This window comes from Bufo bufo, chromosome 7 (genome assembly GCF_905171765.1).
Source record: "Bufo bufo chromosome 7, aBufBuf1.1, whole genome shotgun sequence".
Classification (NCBI taxonomy): domain Eukaryota; kingdom Metazoa; phylum Chordata; class Amphibia; order Anura; family Bufonidae; genus Bufo; species Bufo bufo.
Window position 1 is genome coordinate 214,167,587 of NC_053395.1, and position 21,270 is coordinate 214,188,856.

The 21,270-nt window shown below is 42.7% G+C and overlaps 1 protein-coding gene across 1 annotated transcript in view; it reads left to right on the plus strand.

The window, feature by feature from the left end:
- Nucleotides 1–15,856: 15,856 nt before the first annotated feature.
- NXPH2 (neurexophilin 2) overlaps nt 15,857–21,270 on the plus strand; it is a 93,353-nt gene continuing 87,939 nt past the window's right edge. The window contains exons 1-2 of the mRNA XM_040440244.1: nt 15,857–16,011; nt 16,214–16,346. Of these exons, the coding sequence (XP_040296178.1) occupies nt 16,296–16,346 (51 nt within the window). The 5' untranslated portion in view covers nt 15,857–16,011; nt 16,214–16,295. The remainder of the gene's footprint in view (nt 16,012–16,213; nt 16,347–21,270) is intronic.

The following is a 21,270-nucleotide window of genomic DNA, read 5'->3' on the forward strand; positions in this document are numbered from 1 at the left end:
AACCCAGATTAGAGAAGAGCAAATCGATTTGTCTCATTAGCCAGAGTTCTTCACCTGGTGAAGAAGCACCCACCTGCCATTTGATTGACGGGGCGGGATATCTAACCAAGCCCTGTCAATCTTCTGTCCGTGCTACTGCTCAGAGTACAAGTGCTCATTTGGCTTCTGGAGCAGCAACTGTATGTACACCCAGATGTGTAGCGGGGCAGTCGTTGCACCCACAGCTGAATCAGCGCTTCTACACTTTCGCTGCTAACTCTGAGCAGATGTCTGGCCCAGTCAATCAAATGGCAGGTGGACGCTTCTCCACCTGTGGCTAATTGATTTGTTAGCATCAGTTCACTCACCTCTAACCCAAATAAATACAATTATAGTTAATATATTAAAGAGTTCTTCTGTCATGTAGGGTAGGGAGCAGTGCAGGCATGTACTCCACCCGCACCACTGTCCCTACCTACTTGCATGATCCACCCTAAATGGCTGCCCACAGCTCGTCGACGGTCCCTGACTTAGTTAAATACAAAGGCCTAAACCAAGTGAGGTAAAGGACTCGTCAGACAGAAATAGGGCAAAACCAGAATCTAAAATTAGGCCAGAGTTTATACCACAGAGATATGTCAGAGCCAACACAAAAAACAAACACAGAGTCAAATACCAGAGAGGGTCAGTGCCAGAAGATAACGTCATAGGAATAATCGGCAGTCAGAACCAGGGTCAGGGACAATTCAGAAGTCACATTACCAGGGATCCAAACAATAGTGAGAAAGAAGACAAATCACATCTGTTGCCTGCAGTTTGAGAAATACAGTCAGGTCCATAAATATTGGAATATTGACACAATTCTAACATTTTTGGCTCTATACACCACCACAATGGATTTGAAATGAAACGAACAAGATTTGCTTTAACTGCAGACTGTCAGCTTTAATTTGAGGTTATTTACATCCAAATCAGGTGAACGGTGTAGGAATTACAACAGTTTGCATATGTGCCTCCCACTTGTTAAGGAACCACAAGTAATGGGGCAATTGTCTTCTCAGCTGTTCCATGGCCAGGTGTGTGTTATTCCCTCATTATCCCAATTACAATGAGCAGATAAAAGGTCCAGAGTTAATTTCAAGTCTGCTATTTGCGGTCAACTCTCAAGATGAGATCCAAAGAGCTGTCACTATCAGTGAAGCAAGCCATCATTAGGCTGAAAAAACACAACAAACCCATCAGAGAGATAGCAAAAACATTAGGCGCGGCCAAAACAACTGTTTGGAACATTCTTAAAAAGAAGGAACACCGGTGAGGTCAGCAACACCAAAGACCCGGAAGACCACGGAAAACAACTGTGGTGGATGACCGAAGAATTCTTTCCCTGGTGAAGAAAACACCCTTCACAACAGTTGGCCAGATCAAGAACACTCTCCAGGAGGTAGGTGTATGTGTGTCAAAGTCAACAATCAAGAGAAGTCTTCACCAGAGTGAATACAGAGGGTTCACCACAAGATGTAAACCATTGGTGAGCCTCAAAAACAGGAAGGTCAGATTAGCCTTCACAGTTCTGGAACAACATCCTATGGACAGATGAGATCAAGATCAACTTGTACCAGAGTGATGGGAAGAGAAGAGTATGGAGAAGGAAAGGAACTGCTCATGGTCCTAAGCATACCACCTCATCAGTGAAGCATGGTAGTGTCATGGCGTGGGCATGTATGGCTGCCAATGGAACTGGTTCTGTGGTATTTATTGATGATGTGAATGCTGACAAAAGCAGCAGGATGAATTCTGAAGTGTTTCGGGCAATATTATCTGCTCATATTCAGCCAAATGCTTCAGAACTCATTGGATGGCGCTTCACAGTGCAGATGGACAATGGCCCAAAGCATACTGCAAAAGCAACCAAAGAGTTAAGCATGCATTTCACTTGCTGAAGACAAAACTGAAGGGAAAATGCCCCAAGAACAAGCAGGAACTGAAGACAGTTGCAGTAGAGGCCTGGCAGAGCATCACCAGGGATGAAACCCAGCGTCTGGTGATGTCTATGCGTTCCAGACTTCAGGCTGTAATTGACTGCAAAGGATTTGCAACCAAGTATTAAAAAGTGAAAGTTTGATTTATGATTATTATTCTGTCCCATTACTTTTGGTCCCTTAACAAGTCGGAGGCACATATGCAAACTGTTGTAATTCCTGCACCGTTCACCTGATTTGGATGTAAATATCCTCAAATTAAAGCGGACAGTCTGCAGGTAAAGCACATCTTGTTCGTTTCATTTCAAATCCATTGTGGTGGTGTATAGAGCCAAAAATTTTAGGATTGTGTCGATGTCACAATATTTATGGACCCTACTGTATATGGCACTCTTTGGGCACAGTATCATGCTGTTTATCTGATGGATTATACTTTTTTTCTGAAACTTTTCTACTGATGACATATTCTCTGGATAAGATATCAGTATAGGATCAGCGGGGGGTCCGCCACCCAGGACTCCTTCCGATCAGCTGTTTGAGAAGGCGCCGGTGCTCACAGTAGCGCCACTGCCTTCTCACAGCTTACCTTAGGCCATGTGACGTTATGTTTATCAGTTATGTGGCCTAGGTGTTAATAGGGCTGAGCTGCAATACCAAGCACGGCCACTTTACAATGGATGGTGCTGTGCTTGGTGCCTTATTGGCAGGGGGTCCCGGGTGTTGGACCCCCGCAAATTAGATACTGATGACCTATCCTGAGGAGAGAACATAAATAGAAAAGTCTCAGAAAAACCCTTTAAAGCGGTTTTCCATGATTTCCATACTGACGGCTATCCTCCTCTCATGGGTGGCGGTTTTACACTAGGCACACCCGCCGATGAGCAGTTTGAAGAGGCGCTACTTTTGGTACGCTGGGAGGAGGCCGCAGTGCTCACCAGATCACAGCGGCCTCCACAAACAGCTGTCCGGCGGTGGAGTTGTCAGATCCTATTCATCAGATATTGATGTACCCTGAGGATTGGTCATCAATAGTTTCGTCCTGGAAAACCCCTTTAAAAAATGATATAGATAGAGCAAGAAATATGATCATGGTTGATGACAATAGATTTTTTTTTAAATAGGAATATTGGGATTTTTATAAATTTTTCAATACGTATTATTATTTTTACATTGTATTTTCAGTTCAGATTGATGTGATTCATCGTCCGTGGCCCCATCCATCTCAATCAGTTGTAAGGCACAAAAAGTGGTAAAAATAAATGGCGGCTTTACTTTTCCTCATTTTGAAGTTCTTCAAATTTTAAGTGGCTGTTATAAATCAGCGCGATGAGCGGAGAGTCGTTTGGCGCTACCTGTTCAGCAGATCCAGGTTAAATTAAACCTTTAGAAGGAGTCGTCATTAATATACTGCGAAATTAATGAGGCCATAGAAATGCAACTTCTACCTCAACCTATTAATAATGTTTGAATTGTTACATTAATGTAGGATCTAATGGAGCATAAAATTTGTATCCTCTCAGGAGTCGGACAGATACGATATTAATTGTTATCCTAGACGAAGGTCACAAAATAAATTTCAAGATTCCTCCTATCTTAATGTGCAGGGAAATAAAAGACCTGAACTTTTTGGATTTAAAGGGGTAGAACGATATTAAAAGATTCTAAAACCGGGGATAGCCTGTAAGGGCGGGTGCAGATAGATTGTGTCATACGGCAATGGATATTCACCCATTGATTCTAATGGAGTCTTCCTTGACCCCCACTTGCCTTTATAGAAGTGTCTATCTAAAGCGGCCTGTACCTTGCTCAGAGTGGTCGCTTTTCCCTTCCCCCCCCCCCATTTTTTTGCAGGCAATATACATAATGTTACTCAGCAGGGGGCGACGGTGAGCGCAGGAGGAAATTCCCAGGGTCAAAGGGTCAAAAGGCTATGAAATGTGAGCTCCACCCTGTGTTCAGAGGAGAGTGAAATTCAATTCAGAGTTGTGATTTTATAGAACGACATTGATGCGATGACGCAAAAAAACACATTTTCTCAACATAAAATTGGTCACACATTTAGCGTTTTTCCTCTACAAAATAGATTTGGTAAGAAAATGGGAAGTTGAACACATACAGATCCCATAGAGCCCCAGAGCAAAACAGTATGGGCCCCAGTGAGATTTCTGAATTTATGATTTAAAAAAAAAAAAAAAATATAGACAGTTACCATTGAAATCAATGTAAACTGTAAAATGTCAGCATTGTGCTCACTCTAGAGTCCAGCATGGGGCCCCCTTTCACCACGGGCCCCATAGTAGTTGCGTGGGCTACCTCCATGGTAAGTACAGCACTACATGAGAACATTTTTATATAGATTCAGAAGCTGCAAATTGATAGAGACCTTCTCACTGGGGAAGTTTTGTTACAACAGTCAGCTGAGGCTTCTTTCACATCTGCGCTTTTCCTTTCCAGTATTGAGATCCGGCAGAGGATCTGAAAACCAGAGGAAACGCTTTAGTTTTGTCCCCATTCATTGTCAATGGGGACAAAACTGAACGGAACAGAGAGCACCAGAATGCATTCCGTTCCGTTGCGTTCCCATGACGCACCCAAAAGCGCTGCAACTAGCGATTTTGAATGCGTCATGGGATACGGAGCAAAACATTTTTCTCGGACACAAAAGAAAACGGATCCAGCACCCATTGACTTACAATGGATTTAGTGACGGATCCATCTTGGTCATTTTAGAGATAATACAACTGGATCTGTTCATAACGGGTGCAGACTGTTGTATTATCCTAACGGAAGTGTTTTTGCTAAGCCCTGCCGGATCCAGGGCCGTCTTTAATATTGATTGGACCCTGGGCAAGAGGGAGAGCACAAGTGCCGCTGCCGCATTCATGGGTCCATACTTTATTAACTAAGTAGCAGGACATGTAGGGCATACATGGGGTATGTCCCTGCACTTACTATTATTTCTGGGCTCCACTCCGTTGCGCTGCTGTGGCCCCCGTTACATTCTCCCGCACTGTATGCTAAGTAACAGCATCGGAACACCAGGGAGGAGACATCAGCTTTTCTCAGCTTGCGATTGGACAGCGCTAGAGCCAGGAAGAAAAAAAACCTCACCTTCTCCCTGACTGTGACTTTCTGCGCTGCGATTGGACAGCGCTACAGCCAGGAAGAAGGAACGCCCAGGGAGAAAAGCTGATGTCTCCTCCCTGGTGTTCCGATGCTGTTATTTAGCATACAGTGCGGGAGAATGTAACGGGGGCCACAGCAGTGCAACGGAGTGGTGCCCAGGAATAATAGTAAGTGCAGGGACATCCCCCATGTAGGCCCTACATGTCCTGCTACTTAGTTAATAAAGTATGGACCCATGAAAGGTCCTGCAGTGGCCAGCGGGGCTCAAGAGGCAGCTGCCTTGGGCCCCCCAGGAGCAAATGCGCCCAGGGCAGCTGCCCCTTTTGCCCCGCGTTAAAGACGAACCTGGCCGGATGCATCAAAAACGCTGATGTCAAAGTAGCCTTACTAAACACTCAGGACTCCAGACCGATACATTAACCTGTACTGATACATTGTAACAATGTCCCTAGGCCAGAGGGATGATGCACACAGCGATGTCACAGCATAGAGAGTATAACTGTGGTAATGTCGTACTAAAGAGAAAATCCACTTAAAGGGGTTGTTTCATCTCTAGGATATGCGCCCAATGTCTGGTTCCACCTACAGAGCCTGGAAAGTGAAGGAAGACGCAACACGCAAGCACGGCCAGCCTGCATTCATTTCTATGGTAGTACCGAAAATAGCCAAGCGCTGGCTCGGCTATTTCCGTCAGCCCCATAGAAGTGAATAGAGCGGTGGCCGCGCTTGCCATTCATTTCAGTGGAACAGACGAAAAGTTTAAAGGTGGCCATGTTTTATTATGTGGGGGCACAAAGTTGGTTGCAATGACTTTTTTCTTTTTAGAGCAGAAAGGGAACGTATTAATAACAATTCCCCCTTTTTAGGGCAGAAAGGGCACATAATTGTTTGTAGGGAACCCAGTGGTGGACATTAGTACTATATGGGGGCACTAAGAGGTGCACTCACTGTGCGGGCCCACATGGGGCACTATTACTATTTCAGAGTACTAAGAAAATCACTATTAGGGCTCATGCACACAAACGTATTTTCTTTCCGCTTCCGTTCCAGCTTTTTTTGCGGACCGTATGCGGAACCTTTCAATTCAATGGGTCCGCAAAAACAACAGAAGGTACTCTGTGTGCATTCTGTTTCCTTATTTCCGTTCCGCAAAAAAGTAGTGCATGTCTTATTATTATCCGCAAATCACAGTCCGAGGCCCCATTCAAGTCAATGGGTCCGCAAAAAATACGGAACGCACACGGAGCACAACCGTATTTCATCCGTATTTTGCGGATCCATACTGTAGAAATGCTAGGCCCAGCCTATATTGCTCGTGTGTTTGGTGATTAATAAGTTACTATAGTTTCCGATCCGCAAAAAAACTATCACATACGGAAACCATACGGATATGTTTTGTGGAAGAGGACTTAAATCAGAGGGGAAAAAAACTCGGATACGGAAGAACGGATCCGTGAAAAACAGACCGCAAAACAACAATGGTCGTGTGCATGAGCCCTTACAGTGTAGAGTACAAATGGTGATACTATTACTTTATGGGCCATGAAGGGGTGCACTATTACCACATGGGGCACAATATGGGGCACTATCTGTCTGACGCTTGTTTTCAGGGGTGCTCCCTTTGGCACTATTTTGGGGGCTCATAGTTTTATATATAGTTATGATACTATTACGGTGTTTCTGAATGTTTGGGGGGCACTATGCAGCAGGTCAGACGGGGCAGCAACAGGCAGGATGAGGAGGTTGTGTAGGTTGGTATTATTTATATTTTTAGTGTTCAAACTTTTGCTTTTCAGATACTCGCTGCCTTCCCGGAGCCATAACTTTTTTTTATTTTTCCATTCACTTAGCCGTATGAGGGCTTGTTTTTGCAGTACAAGTTTTACTTTCTAATGTCAATATTTTATATTGCATACAATGCAGTGGAAAGCTGGGAAAAATTCCAAATGGGGTGGAAATGAAAAAAAAAAAAAATGCAAGTCCACCACGGTTTTATGGGTTTCGTTTTTTGTGGTGTTTCCCATGTGGTAAAACTGACCTCTGCCCTTCCTTCTCCGGGTCCGGATGATTACAGATTATATAGTTTTTCTTGTGTTTTAATACCAAAAATAAAATAAAAACTTTTGAAAAAAAAAATAACTTTTCTTTGCATTATATTCTTCCCCGAAAACTTTATTATAGTTATGTCTACAGAACTGTATGAGGGCTCGTCTTTTTGCAGAGCATTTTTATTTATACCATTTTGAAGCGTGTATGACTTTTTGATCACGTTTTATTCAAATTTGTATTTATTTATATGCTGTAAAAAGATGTATATATTAATAGTACGGTTGTTTTAAGACATGACGGTGCAATTATATTTTTAAAATGTGTTTTCCCCATTTCCTCCTAGGAGACTCTCTTTATAGTCCTCCTCGCGAGTGGGCTCCATTTTTAAAATACCAGACTTTCACCGTACATGTACGGGGTGAGGTCCAGAAAGGGTTAAAGAAAATGTCAATCAATTTTGCAGGACAATCTGATTTCCACCACTAGATGGCGATGTTTCATTGTGAAGGATATATTCACATTTCTTCTAGAATTGAATGAGAGCAGAGTCTAGATTTATAGAACAGCCGCAGGGATTGTCCAGGATTGATAGGCCATCAACATCAGATCGGCAGGGGTCCGACACCGCATACCTGCAGCTGCACATCTCCAACCATTGTGTAGTGGGCGAAGCTGGTAACCGCAGAGCTGCTCCCATTGAAGTGAATGCAGTAACCAGCTCTGTCCTCTTCCAGTGCCTGCTTCTGGCACCAGAGCTACAATGATACAGCTGATCGGCAGAGGTGTAGGACCACCTCGATTTTAAGGACCTCTCTGTCTAAGCCAAAGGTGGTGGTTTGCTAGAGCGACGACATATGTGCAGCTGTACATGGGCCCAGTAGGTAAGAGGGCTCGCTGCAGGGCCAGCGCCACCCATAAGCAGAGTAGGCCACCACGTAGAGCGCACTCTGCCTGTGGGCGCCGGCACTCTGGAGTCCGAATCCCAAGCACTAGCACCCAGCCGCCGCCCGCGCCCCCGCCCCCTACTTGTAATCCATCTGACATCATCTCCTTGATTCCTGTTTGGGTACTTGCTGGCCGGATGCGCTGCGAGTGCGAGCCTGCACGGAATCCCGTGAGACCCGTGACCTCCCGAGGTGGGTCTCGCGGGATCACGCACCGAAGACACATGATCTTGGCAAGAGCCAAGGCAATGTGGACCTGGAGCATAGCGAGGAGCAGAACCTGGTGAGCACCCCTGGCAACCGCACTCTGACAACCTGCACTAGGGTGTCAGAGGCTGCGGGACAGTGACTGGCAGCAGCAGGGTGGCACACACTTGTGTACAGGGGTCAGGGCACACCTGCTGCTTGACTAGGGGCCATAGATTCTGACTGGCAGAGGGTGCCCAGCAGTGGCACATAGAGCCTAATAGGTGGCACAGACTGTCTAAAGGGCTATGAATGGTACAGGGTGCAGGACAGTGCCAGACTGGCAGAGGGCACAAGGCAGCATACTGTTTTATGTTGCCCTGGTGGCACAGGATTTCAGACAGTGGCTGAATGGCACCTGGCAGTGAATAGGTGGCACTGCTCATGTTTGGTGTGCCAACCTGCTGAACAGCATAGAGTGATTGGCATCACTGGGATGGTACTAGGTGGCAGACAATGGCTGGATATTATATATACATGACCATGATCAGACTGGCTCAGGGTACGTGATCATAGACTGGCACAGGGTACGCGATCATAGTCAGACTGGCACAGGGTACAAGACCATAGACTGGCACAGGGTACACGACCATAGTCAGACTGGCACAGGGTACATGATCATAGACTGGCACAGGGTACACGACCATAGTCAGACTGGCACAGGGTACAAGACCATAGACTGGCACAGGGTACACGACCATAGTCAGTCTGGCACAGGGTACGCGACCATAGTCAGACTGGCACAGGGTACAAGACCATAGACTGGCACAGGGTACACGACCATAGTCAGTCTGGCACAGGGTACACGACCATAGTCAGACTGGCACAGGGTGCATGATCATAGACTGGCACAGGTTACACGACCATAGTTAAATATTGCATGCAATAGGTGGCAGAAAAAGGGGCGGGTAAAAGGGCGTGGTCAATGGGCGGAGTCAAGGGGGCGGCAAAATTTGCTTTTGCCTAGGGTGGCAAAAATCCTTGCACCAGCCCTGGCTCACTGCCACCTTAAAAGGTACATTCCCAGATTTGATGTTCAATTGAAAAATCCCTTCTGTAATCCAAACACAGTTCTGGTGGATGCATTGGCTGTCACAGCAATTTTTGCAACAAAAATGGACAATTATTGTGAGAGAGACATGAGGGTGGCTATCTTCGATGTACCACTGGAAGACAAAGGGCCCATTTACTGATCTTGCCCTATGTTTCCCTTTGGTTTGCTAAAGTAATCAGTTCAGACAATCCTCTGTGAGCCGAACACAGCAGCAGCAGCACAAATCTCTGTCCCGTCATGGGCTCCGGACCGACGTCTCTCATCTGCATAGATATGCTATAAAATATAAGGTGACTGGTGGGACTCTGTGAGCAAGGCATGGTCGGGGTGGGTTTTCAGCCTCAAAATGAAAATAAGTTGTTTTCCATTCACTGACACTATAAGAGATCTTGAAACTGGTGAGCCATTGTTTTTAATATAAAATGACTGAAGACAGATGGTCCACATTCACGAAAGTGGTCTGATCTTCGACAATTTTTTACATGTAGTGCGGTCTTATTTCCACCAGATGGCGCAGTAAGAACAGATGAACAATGAGCAGAAGAATCGGAAAGTTTTGCAACATTTTAGACGACTCGTTACTTATTATAATTGTCTCATTTATGAAATAGTACTGTCAGATCTTAAACGAATGAAATAATATTAGGTGCTGATTATGAATTACACTAATGCTGTATGACTACCATTCGTACTAATTATATGCAGCTTTAGTAAGTTACAATAACAGTTATAATTAGAGATGAGCGAATTTCATATTTTAAAATTTGTTCACGCTTCGGTTGGTGGTAAAAGCAGAATTGCGTTATGGATTCTGTTACCACGGACCATAACGCAATTCTATGACGGAATGCACAACGGAATGCCTTTAGAGGCATTCCGTTATTCATTCCGTCATAATAGAAGACTACGGAATGCATAACGGATCCGTCCCGTTTCCGTTATGCAGGAGAGGACTCCCCTGCATAATGGAAATGGGACGGATCCGTTTTGCAGCCCATAGACTTCTATTATGACGGAATGAATAACGGAATGTGCATTCCATCATAGATTTGCGTTATGGTCCGTGGTAACGGAATCCATGACGCAATTCACCTTTTACCAACAAACGAAGTGTGAACGTATTTCATAAGCGGAAATTCGCTCATCTCTAGTTATAATTATAGGGTTATTCTGGTTACATTAAGTTATCCACTATCCTGTGGATTATTAGATCGTTGGGGGTCCTACTGCTGGGATCCCCACCGATCACAAGAACGGGGGCCCCGTACCCCCTGCAGCCCCAGAAATGAACGGAGCGGATGGTCGGGCATGCGCATGGCCGCTACATTCATTTCTATGGGAGTTGTGTTCAGCTATCTCTGGAATTCCCATATAAATGAATGGAGCGGCAGCACACATGCATGACTGTCCACTCCTTTCATTTCCGGTGGCTGCAGGGGGTACGGGGCCCCTGTTCTTGTGATTGGTGTGGGTCCCAGCGGTAGGACCCCACCAATCTAATAATTATATCCTATCCTGTGAATAAGGGATAACTTAATGTAACCGGAATACCCCTTTAAGATATATATATACATACCCCTGGTCAAAATTACTGTTACTGCGAACAATTACGCAAGTAGAATATGAAGTGATCTCCAAAAGTCATAAAATTTAAGATAAAACTCACTGGTCAACATTTTAAGTAATGTCAGTGTATTATTTTTGTACGTTGCAAAATTATGGGAACACAAGGAGATTTGAGCACTCTAATAATTTTGACCGAGGTCTCACACCTTAAATAGCCTGTTAGGGTTAAGGCTTGTTCACAATCGTAGTTAGGAAAGGCCAGGTGATGCAAATTTCAAAGTTTTATAAATTCTCAGACTACACTAAGCATGTCCCAAAAACAGCAGCCATGGGTTCTTCTAAGCGGCTGCCTAACACTCTGAAAATGGTTAAGGTCCACAAAGCAGGAGAAGGCTATAAGAAGACAGCAGGTTGCCATTTCCTCAGTTTGAAATGTAATTAAGAAATGGCAGTTACCAGGAACAGTGGAGGTCGAGAGAAGGTTTGGAAGACCAAGAAAAATTTGAGAGACAGCTGCCCGTATGATTGCTCGAAAGGCAACTCAGAACCCCAGCTTGACTGCAAAAGACCTTCAGGAAAATTTATCTCTTGAGATACATTGTTCTACTGTTCAGCGACACTTGAATATGACCTTCATGGAAGAGTCATCAGAAGTAAACCTCTCCTGCGTCCTCACCACAAAATTCTGCGTCATAAGTTTGCAAAAGAACATCAAAACAAGCCTGATGCATTTTCGAAACAAGGCCTGTAGACCAATGAGATTATCCCCTTTGTGACCAGCAGCGCTAATTTTCAGCATAAGTAGCACAATAACTTTATTCTCTGGGTCAGTACAATTACAGCGATGCCAAATACATGTAGTTATTTTAGGTTTTACTACTTTTGTGCAATAAAACCCCTTTTTAAAAAAAAAAAACTAAGTAAATCTTTTTGCATCCCAAGACCCATAAAAAAATTTTCCAAGACCCTTTTTTTTTCTAAAGAGCTGTATGAGAGCTTGATTTTTGCAGGATAACTTGTAGTTTTCTTTGTTATAATTTTGGGGTACATAACACTTTTTGATTGCATTTTATTACTTTTTTGGTGGCAACTAAGCAAAAAAGCAGCAATTTTGGCATTTTGTTTGTTGTTGTTTTTTAACACGACGTTCACCGTAGTGGGATATTTGCATAATGCGGGCGGTTACAGACATGGCGATACCAAACTTGGGGAAAAAAATTTTTTTGCAACTTTTTCCATTGAAAAGCATTTTTTTAATGGAAAAAAAAACAAAAACATATTTCACATTTTTTTATGTAATAAATGGTTCTTTTTCTTTACTTTTTTAACCAAATAATAGTCCCATAAGGGGACTTTAATAGGCGATCTTTTGATCACTTCTAAAATACTATAATGAAAACCTCTATAATGGGAGGAAATGGTGCAGTAACCAGGTCTGTCCACTACACGATGGATGGCGCTGCGTAGTTCTGTTGCCGACTTCCAGCACCAGAGCTAGTTCTGACCACTGATTGGTGAGGGTGCAGGGTGTCGGACTTCTGCCAATCAAATATTGATGGTGAATCTTGAGGATAGGCCATCCATATGAACATTCTAGAAACCCCTATAAGTTTCAGATTCAATACTAGCCGCAGCCAACTTTAAAGGCATTTTCCGACCTCAAAGCGATTTTAGTTATGCCCCCAAAAGTGCTTAGCATTAGGATAAAAAGCCACTTGCCCATTCAGGGTCCAGTCCCTGGTCATTCTGATCCTCTATGGATCGGAAGTGTGACATCACATCTGTCCTGCACAGCTGCAGCCATTCACTGACCTCAGTGGTGGAATGCCTTGGGACGAGGATAAAGAGCCCAGGGAATATACTGATGTAGTCATGGAGGCTTATAGAATAAGAAGTAAATGATGGCAGCTCCGGATGGAGATTAAGCTACAGTTCTCATCTCCTCCTACAGTACTCATCTCCTCCTACAGTACTCATCTCCTCCTACAGTACTCATCTCCTCCTACAGTTCTCATCTCCTCCTACAGTACTCATCTCCTCCTACAGTACTCATCTCCTCCTACAGTACTCATCTCCTCCTACAGTACTCATCTCCTCCTACAGTACTCATCTCCTCCTACAGTACTCATCTCCTCCTACAGTACTCTCATCTCCTCCTACACTACTCATCTCCTCCTACAGTACTCATCTCCTCCTACAGTTCTCATCTCCTCCTACAGTACTCTCATCTCCTCCTACACTACTCATCTCCTCCTACAGTACTCATCTCCTCCTACAGTTCTCATCTCCTCCTACAGTACTCTCATCTCCTCCTACACTACTCATCTCCTCCTACAGTACTCTCATCTCCTGCACCTTTTGTGTTCTTAAATTGCTACTAATCTTACTGAACTTGTCAGAGGCGAAGCTATCCAAGCCCTGACCCTATATATCCTTCCACATTAGCATTAATTGAAGTGTAAACATACTGCAGACAACTAGCATCTTCAGCATTCAACCATGTGCCTTTTACAAAAATATTCTGTATCTAGTGTAAAGGATGGTCTCATCAGGACGCCACCTTCTATATCGCCTATTAGCACATATGGATGTCATCGATAAGGATCCGCCATCCAGAATTTATGAACACTAAAGGCTGTATTACATTCAGCAACATGTCAGGAGGGATACCTTCCTTCCCGGCAATCGACTGATTTTCTTGCAGTAAATATGGCTGGTGGCAGGAGTAGGATGGAACTGAGCATGTGCGACCAGCTCAGTAGGTGGACGTACACACTATTATACAGATTAAACACCAGGGGTCGCCATTATAACGAAGTAAAATACCATTTATTGGTGGCACAGCCATTTCACATTGTGTTCACAAACCTTACTAGCTGATCATAGGACAGAGTCTGTGCAGGTGCAGAGATCCCCAACCTCTCATCCTCAGACCATAGTGCACGCGCCCTGTTCTAAGGAGACCCATGCACAATTCTTGTGGGATGTCGGGCGGTTGCCTCGGCAACTGAGCGGTCAGGGGAGAAGCAGCATTTGTCCCCGTCCAATGGGGTGGAAGAGAGAGAGGCAGTGGGCGTTATATTCACTGAGGTGAGACACCGCGAATCTACTTCTCCCGCGTGTTGATGATTTAGAAATACTGTGTCACAAGATGTCTATCCCATATGTGTTTATGTGTGGTTGTGATGTGAGATAAAGAGATAGATAGATAGATATTAGATAGATAGATAATAGATAGATAGACAGATGATAGATAGATATTAGATAGATAGATAATAGATAGATATGGGATAGATAGATAGATAGATAGATAAATAGATAGATGATAGATAGATAGATAAATAGATAGATAGATATGAGATAAAAGATAGATAGATATGAGATAGATAGATAGATAATAGATAGATGATAGATAGATAGATAAATAGATAGATAGATATGAGATAGATAGATAGATATGAGATAGATAGATAGATAGATAGATAGATAGATAGATAGATAGATAGATAGATAGATAGAAATAAAAAAGAAAAAAAGCAGCACACAATTCACCGGGTGTAAAACAATCCTCCTGGGGACCTGCGACCAAGATCCCAAATTGTATAGAAAGCGAAAGAAGGCAGCACTCCAAATAAACTTGAAAAAAGTGGACGGTTTATTCACTCATTCAGCGACGTTTCAGCTCTCCCAATGGAGCCTTTTTCCAGCTGGGAGAGCTGAAACGTCGCTGAATGAGTGAATAAACCGTCCACTTTTTTCAAGTTTATTTGGAGTGCTGCCTTCTTTCGCTTTCTAGATAGATAATAGATAGATGGATAGATAGATAGATAGATAGATGATAGATAATAGATAGATAGATAGATAGATAGATAGATAGATAGATAGATAGATAGATAATAGATAGATAATAGATAGATAGATAGATAATAGATAGATATGAGATAGATAGATAGATAGATAGATAGATAGATAGATAGAAGATAGATAGATAGATAGATAGATAGATAGATAGATAGATAGATATGAGATAGATAGATAGATAGATAGATAATAGATATTAGATAGATAGATAGATAGATAATAGATATTAGATAGATAGATAGATAATAGACAGACATTAGATAGATAGATTTGAAAGAAACATATAAGGCAAATCACTGAAATATAGATATTAGAAGAAAGAAAGAAAGACAGAAAGAATAGATAATGAGATAGCTAGAGTAATATATATTGTTAATAATAATAATAGATATGAGATTAATAAATAGATAGATAATAGATAATAATTATGAGATAGATAGATAGATAATAGATAATAGATAATAAATAGATAATAGACAATAGACAGACATTAGATAGAAATGTTTCTATGTTTTCCTCCAGTTCCTTCTCTTTTTCCTGCACATTTTTCACACAATCTTCCATTGACTTATTTTTCTCTTTCTAACAAGAAGCTGGAATCCATCTGAATGGCGGCTCAGTCCCAGGCAGGGGCGAGGGACGTGTCCAATCAGAGCGCTGCCAGCAGGACCGGGCTCAGGACCGCAGCCGACACGTGCCAGGTAATCAGCAGACTCCACAATGGACTGGGAGATGAATTAAAAGTGAGGGCTGGGATGTGAGAGCAGCAGTCCAGGCTGAGCAGAGCTGTGGATGCAGGATACTCTGGATCCATTGGAGATAGTGGCACTGGCAGGCGCGGTGCGGTGGGTAAGGGCTGCCAGTGACATGCTTGGAGGTGTGCCCAGCCCCTGATGTAGCACTGAGAGCTGGATACTGCTGTGCACTGCTGTCATACAGCTGCTTACATGGGGATGCTAGCACGGAGATGAGCCTGGCTGCAGCTGACAACCTGGAATTCGCCCACAAGACAGCGGCAGCCCAACTTACAATGCACCTGTTTACTTAGGGCACAATACCTGGCAAAGTTGGCAGAACCAACACTACATCTCCTTTGGGTGCCCTGCATATTTTATTCTCTGAAGCTAGGAGAACACTATGCCTTTAAGTTCTGCATGGGACCTAGAAAGAGGAATGAACCGTCCTGGGGTCACCGTCTGAGATAAAGGTAATGACTATACTCAGCATCAATCCCTGTTATAGATGTAGCAGAGTTGACTGTGTCACTGAACTCATTGATGCATGAGCTATTGTGACTAAGAGCTGTCAGTTTACCCGGAGTCCTACACTATGTAAAACAGATGACAAAGTCAGCTCCGCTACATCTGCATGTTGATTGCTCGGTAAAATACGGTTCTTCTTGTCCTTAGGACGTTCACAGGACATTCCCAGACTACTCAATGTAAAGACACAAGCTCATGAACTAATCTCCCAGACTCCTGAAACACCAAGATGGAACTACATCTCTTCTCTCTTCTCCTGGTCAAGTGTCTCCTTCATCTGGTAAGTCCACAGAAAACTAACAGACAATGGATGGACGGAGAAAAACATAGATTGATATATAGATAGATAGATAGATAGATAGGAGATAGATAGATAGATAGATAGATAGATAGATTGATATATAGATAGATAGATAGATAGATAGATAGATAGATAGATAGATAGATATTAGATAGACTTACCACATTTCTTAATGAATTTCTTTAAGAATAACCACTGTAGAACAATTTCAGCTCTGCTACATCTGTATATAGCACATGAAGTCTAGTTGTAGAGCCAGCACCCCTGACCTGGGGCAGCTCCTGCTCCTGATAAATATTTCATGTCTGTATTCGGCACGTATCTCGCTCACAAGGTGTGTGTGTTACCGGTTGTCGCCGCCGCTCTGCGTTGCCTTATTGTGCAGCAGGGAGGTTTCTTCACGGTGTCATTGAAGTTCCTGAAACGACTGATATTTCTTTTTGAATTGTTGCTCGTCTGTTCTCTGGAGTTCGGTAGGAAGGAGATACAAAGTACAGAGTCACCGAGAAAGGAATCTAAAGATACTGTCATATTACATCCATATTATATGTTTAGGACATCAACTTGAAATAATCTGTCTATTATCTCATATCTATCTATCTATCTATCTATCTATCTATCTATCTATCTATCTATTATCTATCTATCTCATATCTATCTATCTATCTATCTATCTATCTATCTATCTATCTATCTATCTATCTATCTATCTATCTATTATCTATCTATCTCATATCTATCTATCATCTATCTATCTAGTTATAAGGGGTTCATTTGATTATTATGTTTTATTACAGATTTCCTAAGTTATTTATATGATCTTTGTGCCCAATATCTATATCTATCTATTATCTACTATTTGTAGTGTTTTATCACCTTATGTTTAAAACGTATATCAATAGTAAATATAGAAAGACAGACAGAGAGAGTTGTTGGATAGATAGATAGATAGATAGATAGATAATAGATAGATAGATAGATAGATAGATAGGAGATAGATAGATAGATAATAGATAGATAGATAGATAGATAGATATGGGATAGATGATAGATAGATATGAGATAGATAATCAGGCCAGGCCTATAATACCCCCTGCAGACTGGTGTCATATAACGTCCATATAACTCCCCCCCCCCCCCTCCCGTGGTTCTGCTGGCCCAACCTTACCACGTGGCCTAATCTCAGTTCAGTAGAACCACAGGGAGTCCAGTTGTTGCGGCGGTGACAGATAGCGGTTGTATTAGCAGCAGATATATAGCTTAGTGGAATTTAAAGGTCATCAACTATATGGTTATAGCATGTGCAGCAGAGCCAAATTTGTTATTTGGTCATATCCCAATCTGGCATGGGTATCCAAATATATAACCAGTGTAGGCCTAAAACGTTAATGACAAATTCAGCTCTGCTACATCTATATGTATCGGTGTGATTATACGCAACAGTCTGTTCTATTCTGATTATTATTACTACATGGTAATATTAGGGCATTTTCAGTCACAGCCTGGGCTTCCATCACCTTGGGCAAAGATTTCATCTTGTTGCCCCTGCCCAGTATCTCAGTTCCCTAGCCAAGGTAGAATGGCGTGTTGATGCCCCCCCCCCCCCCCCACCCCCAGCAAGCTGAAATACTTCTCTCTTGCCAGAGTGTGTTTAGGTCTTTAGGCTCCTCGGTCTACCCTACATAATGTCCACCCTACATAATGTCCACCCTACATGATGTCCACCCTACATAATGTCCACCCTACATAATGTCTACCCTACATGATGTCTACCATACATAATGTCCACCCTACATAATGTCCACCCTACATTATGTCCACCCTACATGATGTCTACCCTACATAATGTCCACCCTACATAATGTCCACCCTACATGATGTCTACCCTACATAATGTCCACCCTACATGATGTCTACCCTACATAATGTCCACCCTACATAATGTCCACCCTACATAATGTCCACCCTACATAATGTCCACCATACATAATGTCCATCCTACATGATGTCTACCCTACATAATGTCCACCCTACAAAATCTCTACTCTACATGATGTCTACCCTACATAATGTCCACCCTACATAATGTCCACCCTACATAATGTCCACCCTACATGATGTCTACCCTACATAATGTCCACCCTACATAATGTCCACCCTACATGATGTCTACCCTACATAATGTCCACCCTACATAATCTCTACCCTACATGATGTCTACCCTACATAATGTCCACCCTACATAATGTCCACCCTACATAATGTCCACCCTACATGATGTCTACCCTACATAATGTCCACCCTACATAATGTCCACCCTACATAATGTCTACCCTACATAATGTCCACCCTACATAATCTCTACCCTACATGATGTCTACCCTACATAATGTCCACCCTACATAATCTCTACCCTACATGATGTCTACCCTACATAATGTCCACCCTACATAATGTCCACCCTACATAATGTCCACCCTACATGATGTCTACCCTACATAATGTCCACCCTACATAATGTCCACCCTACATGATGTCTACCCTACATAATGTCCACCCTACATAATGTCCACCCTACATAATGTCCACCCTACATGATGTCTACCCTACATAATGTCCACCCTACATAATGTCCACCCTACATAATGTCCACCCTACATGATGTCTACCCTACATAATGTCCACCCTACATAATGTCCACCCTACATAATGTCTACCCTACATAATGTCCACCCTACATAATCTCTACCCTACATGATGTCTACCCTACATAATGTCCACCCTACATAATCTCTACCCTACATGATGTCTACCCTACATAATGTCCACCCTACATAATGTCCACCCTACATAATGTCCACCCTACATGATGTCTACCCTACATAATGTCCACCCTACATAATGTCCACCCTACATGATGTCTACCCTACATAATGTCCACCCTACATAATGTCCACCATACATAATGTCCATCCTACATGATGTCTACCCTACATAATGTCCACCCTACATAATGTCCACCCTACATAATGTCTCCCCCACATGATGGTACAGATAGAGGGAGAGGATCATGAACTATGCTTTATAGAGCCAGTCACCTGTTGATTTATCCACATCTTCTGCAGTATAGCTGGTCATATACATTAGATAGTTGTCAACTGAACCCTTAGGGAGGGAGGAGGCCAACATATACCTGATGTGTGAGAGCAGCTTAACGGAGGTCAAAATATAGACTGGAAACGTAAAAGCCCCCAAAAATATATTCATCTCCTATCTATCTATCTATCTATCTATCTATCTATTATCTATCTATCTATCTATCTATCTATCTATCTATCTATCTATCTATTATCTATCTATCTATTATCTATCTTATATCTATCTATCTATCTATTATCTATCTTCTATCTATCTATCTATCTATCTATTATCTATCCATCCATCATCGATCTCATATCTATTATCTATCTATCTATCTATTATCTATCTATTATCTATTATCTATCTATCTATCTATCTATCTATCTATCTATCTATCTATCTATCTATCTATCTCCTCCCATAGCACCTGTAGACTGGGTGTTTGTGGCCCCTTTGGCCCCCTGGGTCTGGGTGTTACACATGTAATAGTCTGCGGTGTTGGCTGATAGTGGATTGGATCTGCACGAGAGCCGCCCGGGTGTCGGGAACATCTTGACATCCAGACATTGTAAAACTTTTCCCTTCTTCTCCGTCCTGCATCTTCTGCCGCAGCCGCACTTTACCTAAACCGGTGTAAAAAAAATGTAATAAATAAATGAAGGGAACCTTGAAGAGATTAAACACCCTCTTAAAGAGGCGATTTCTCCTCCGACTACATGAGTTGATTGATTAGTTCCCGAGAACTCGTGTGTCAAATATTAATCCGCCTCTGGATTGTGCTCGCAGTGTAATGGGGGGGGACAATGAATTAGAGAACTGCAGTCCGGCGATAAGAGGAACAGTTCTTTCAGAACTGGCAGATTGGCGGACAATGGCGTCCTGTTTACCGTCCCCACATTGCACTGGAGGGGCTTTTCTTTGCCGCTTGATGAACAGAAGACTGAGATGCACATGTTCTCCGTAGCTTTGGGGGATGGAAATGATAAAAAAAGACTTGCGGTGGTGTATATGTCACATAGAGCGATTATACTCTGCAGAGTTTCAGGCGCTGAGAAAAAACCTCTCTAAATGAGAAAAAACCTCTCTAAATAGGGAAATTCCCATAATCTGGCATCCGATAATCCAGCACTTTGACCCAGAAGCAGAACAAGGTTAGGCCGGGTTCACACATTGTTTTTTATGCATTTTTCCTGTTTGTTTTGTTTTAACCATTTTTCACAGCAATTTTTAGTTTAAAAAAAAAAAAACTCTTCCAGATTTTTCTGAATTCTGAAACTTGGGACAAATATGTTTTTTTTTTGTGTTTTTTCTCTTCACTTGCAGTGCGTTTTTTGGGTCCATGCTCTGGCTGGAATGTTTGTTTTTTTTTGGGGGGGGGGGGGCTCATTTGCTTGTGCCGTAGACATCCAATGTTTTTTATGCCAGAAAAAGTGCCGAGGGCGGTGTAAAAAGAGGCACTTGCGACTTTTTTTATTTTTTTTCAAAAAGTCGCATTTAAAACTCACTCATAAACACAGCTTGTGACTTTTTAAAACCACTTTGTTGGTGCAAGAAAGATGATAAATCCACCCCCATCGCGCAGATTTGCGACATTTTGATGGGAATTCCAACATTTTCCAACAGTTTTTACACCGGTTTGTAGAAGAAGAGCAGGAAGTACTGAATCTGTCCAGCTCTTTGTTAGCAAAAAGTAGCAATTTCAAATACTGCGTGTAATTTTTCACGAGTTTACGCTCTCTGGGTATGCTTACATCATCGCCTA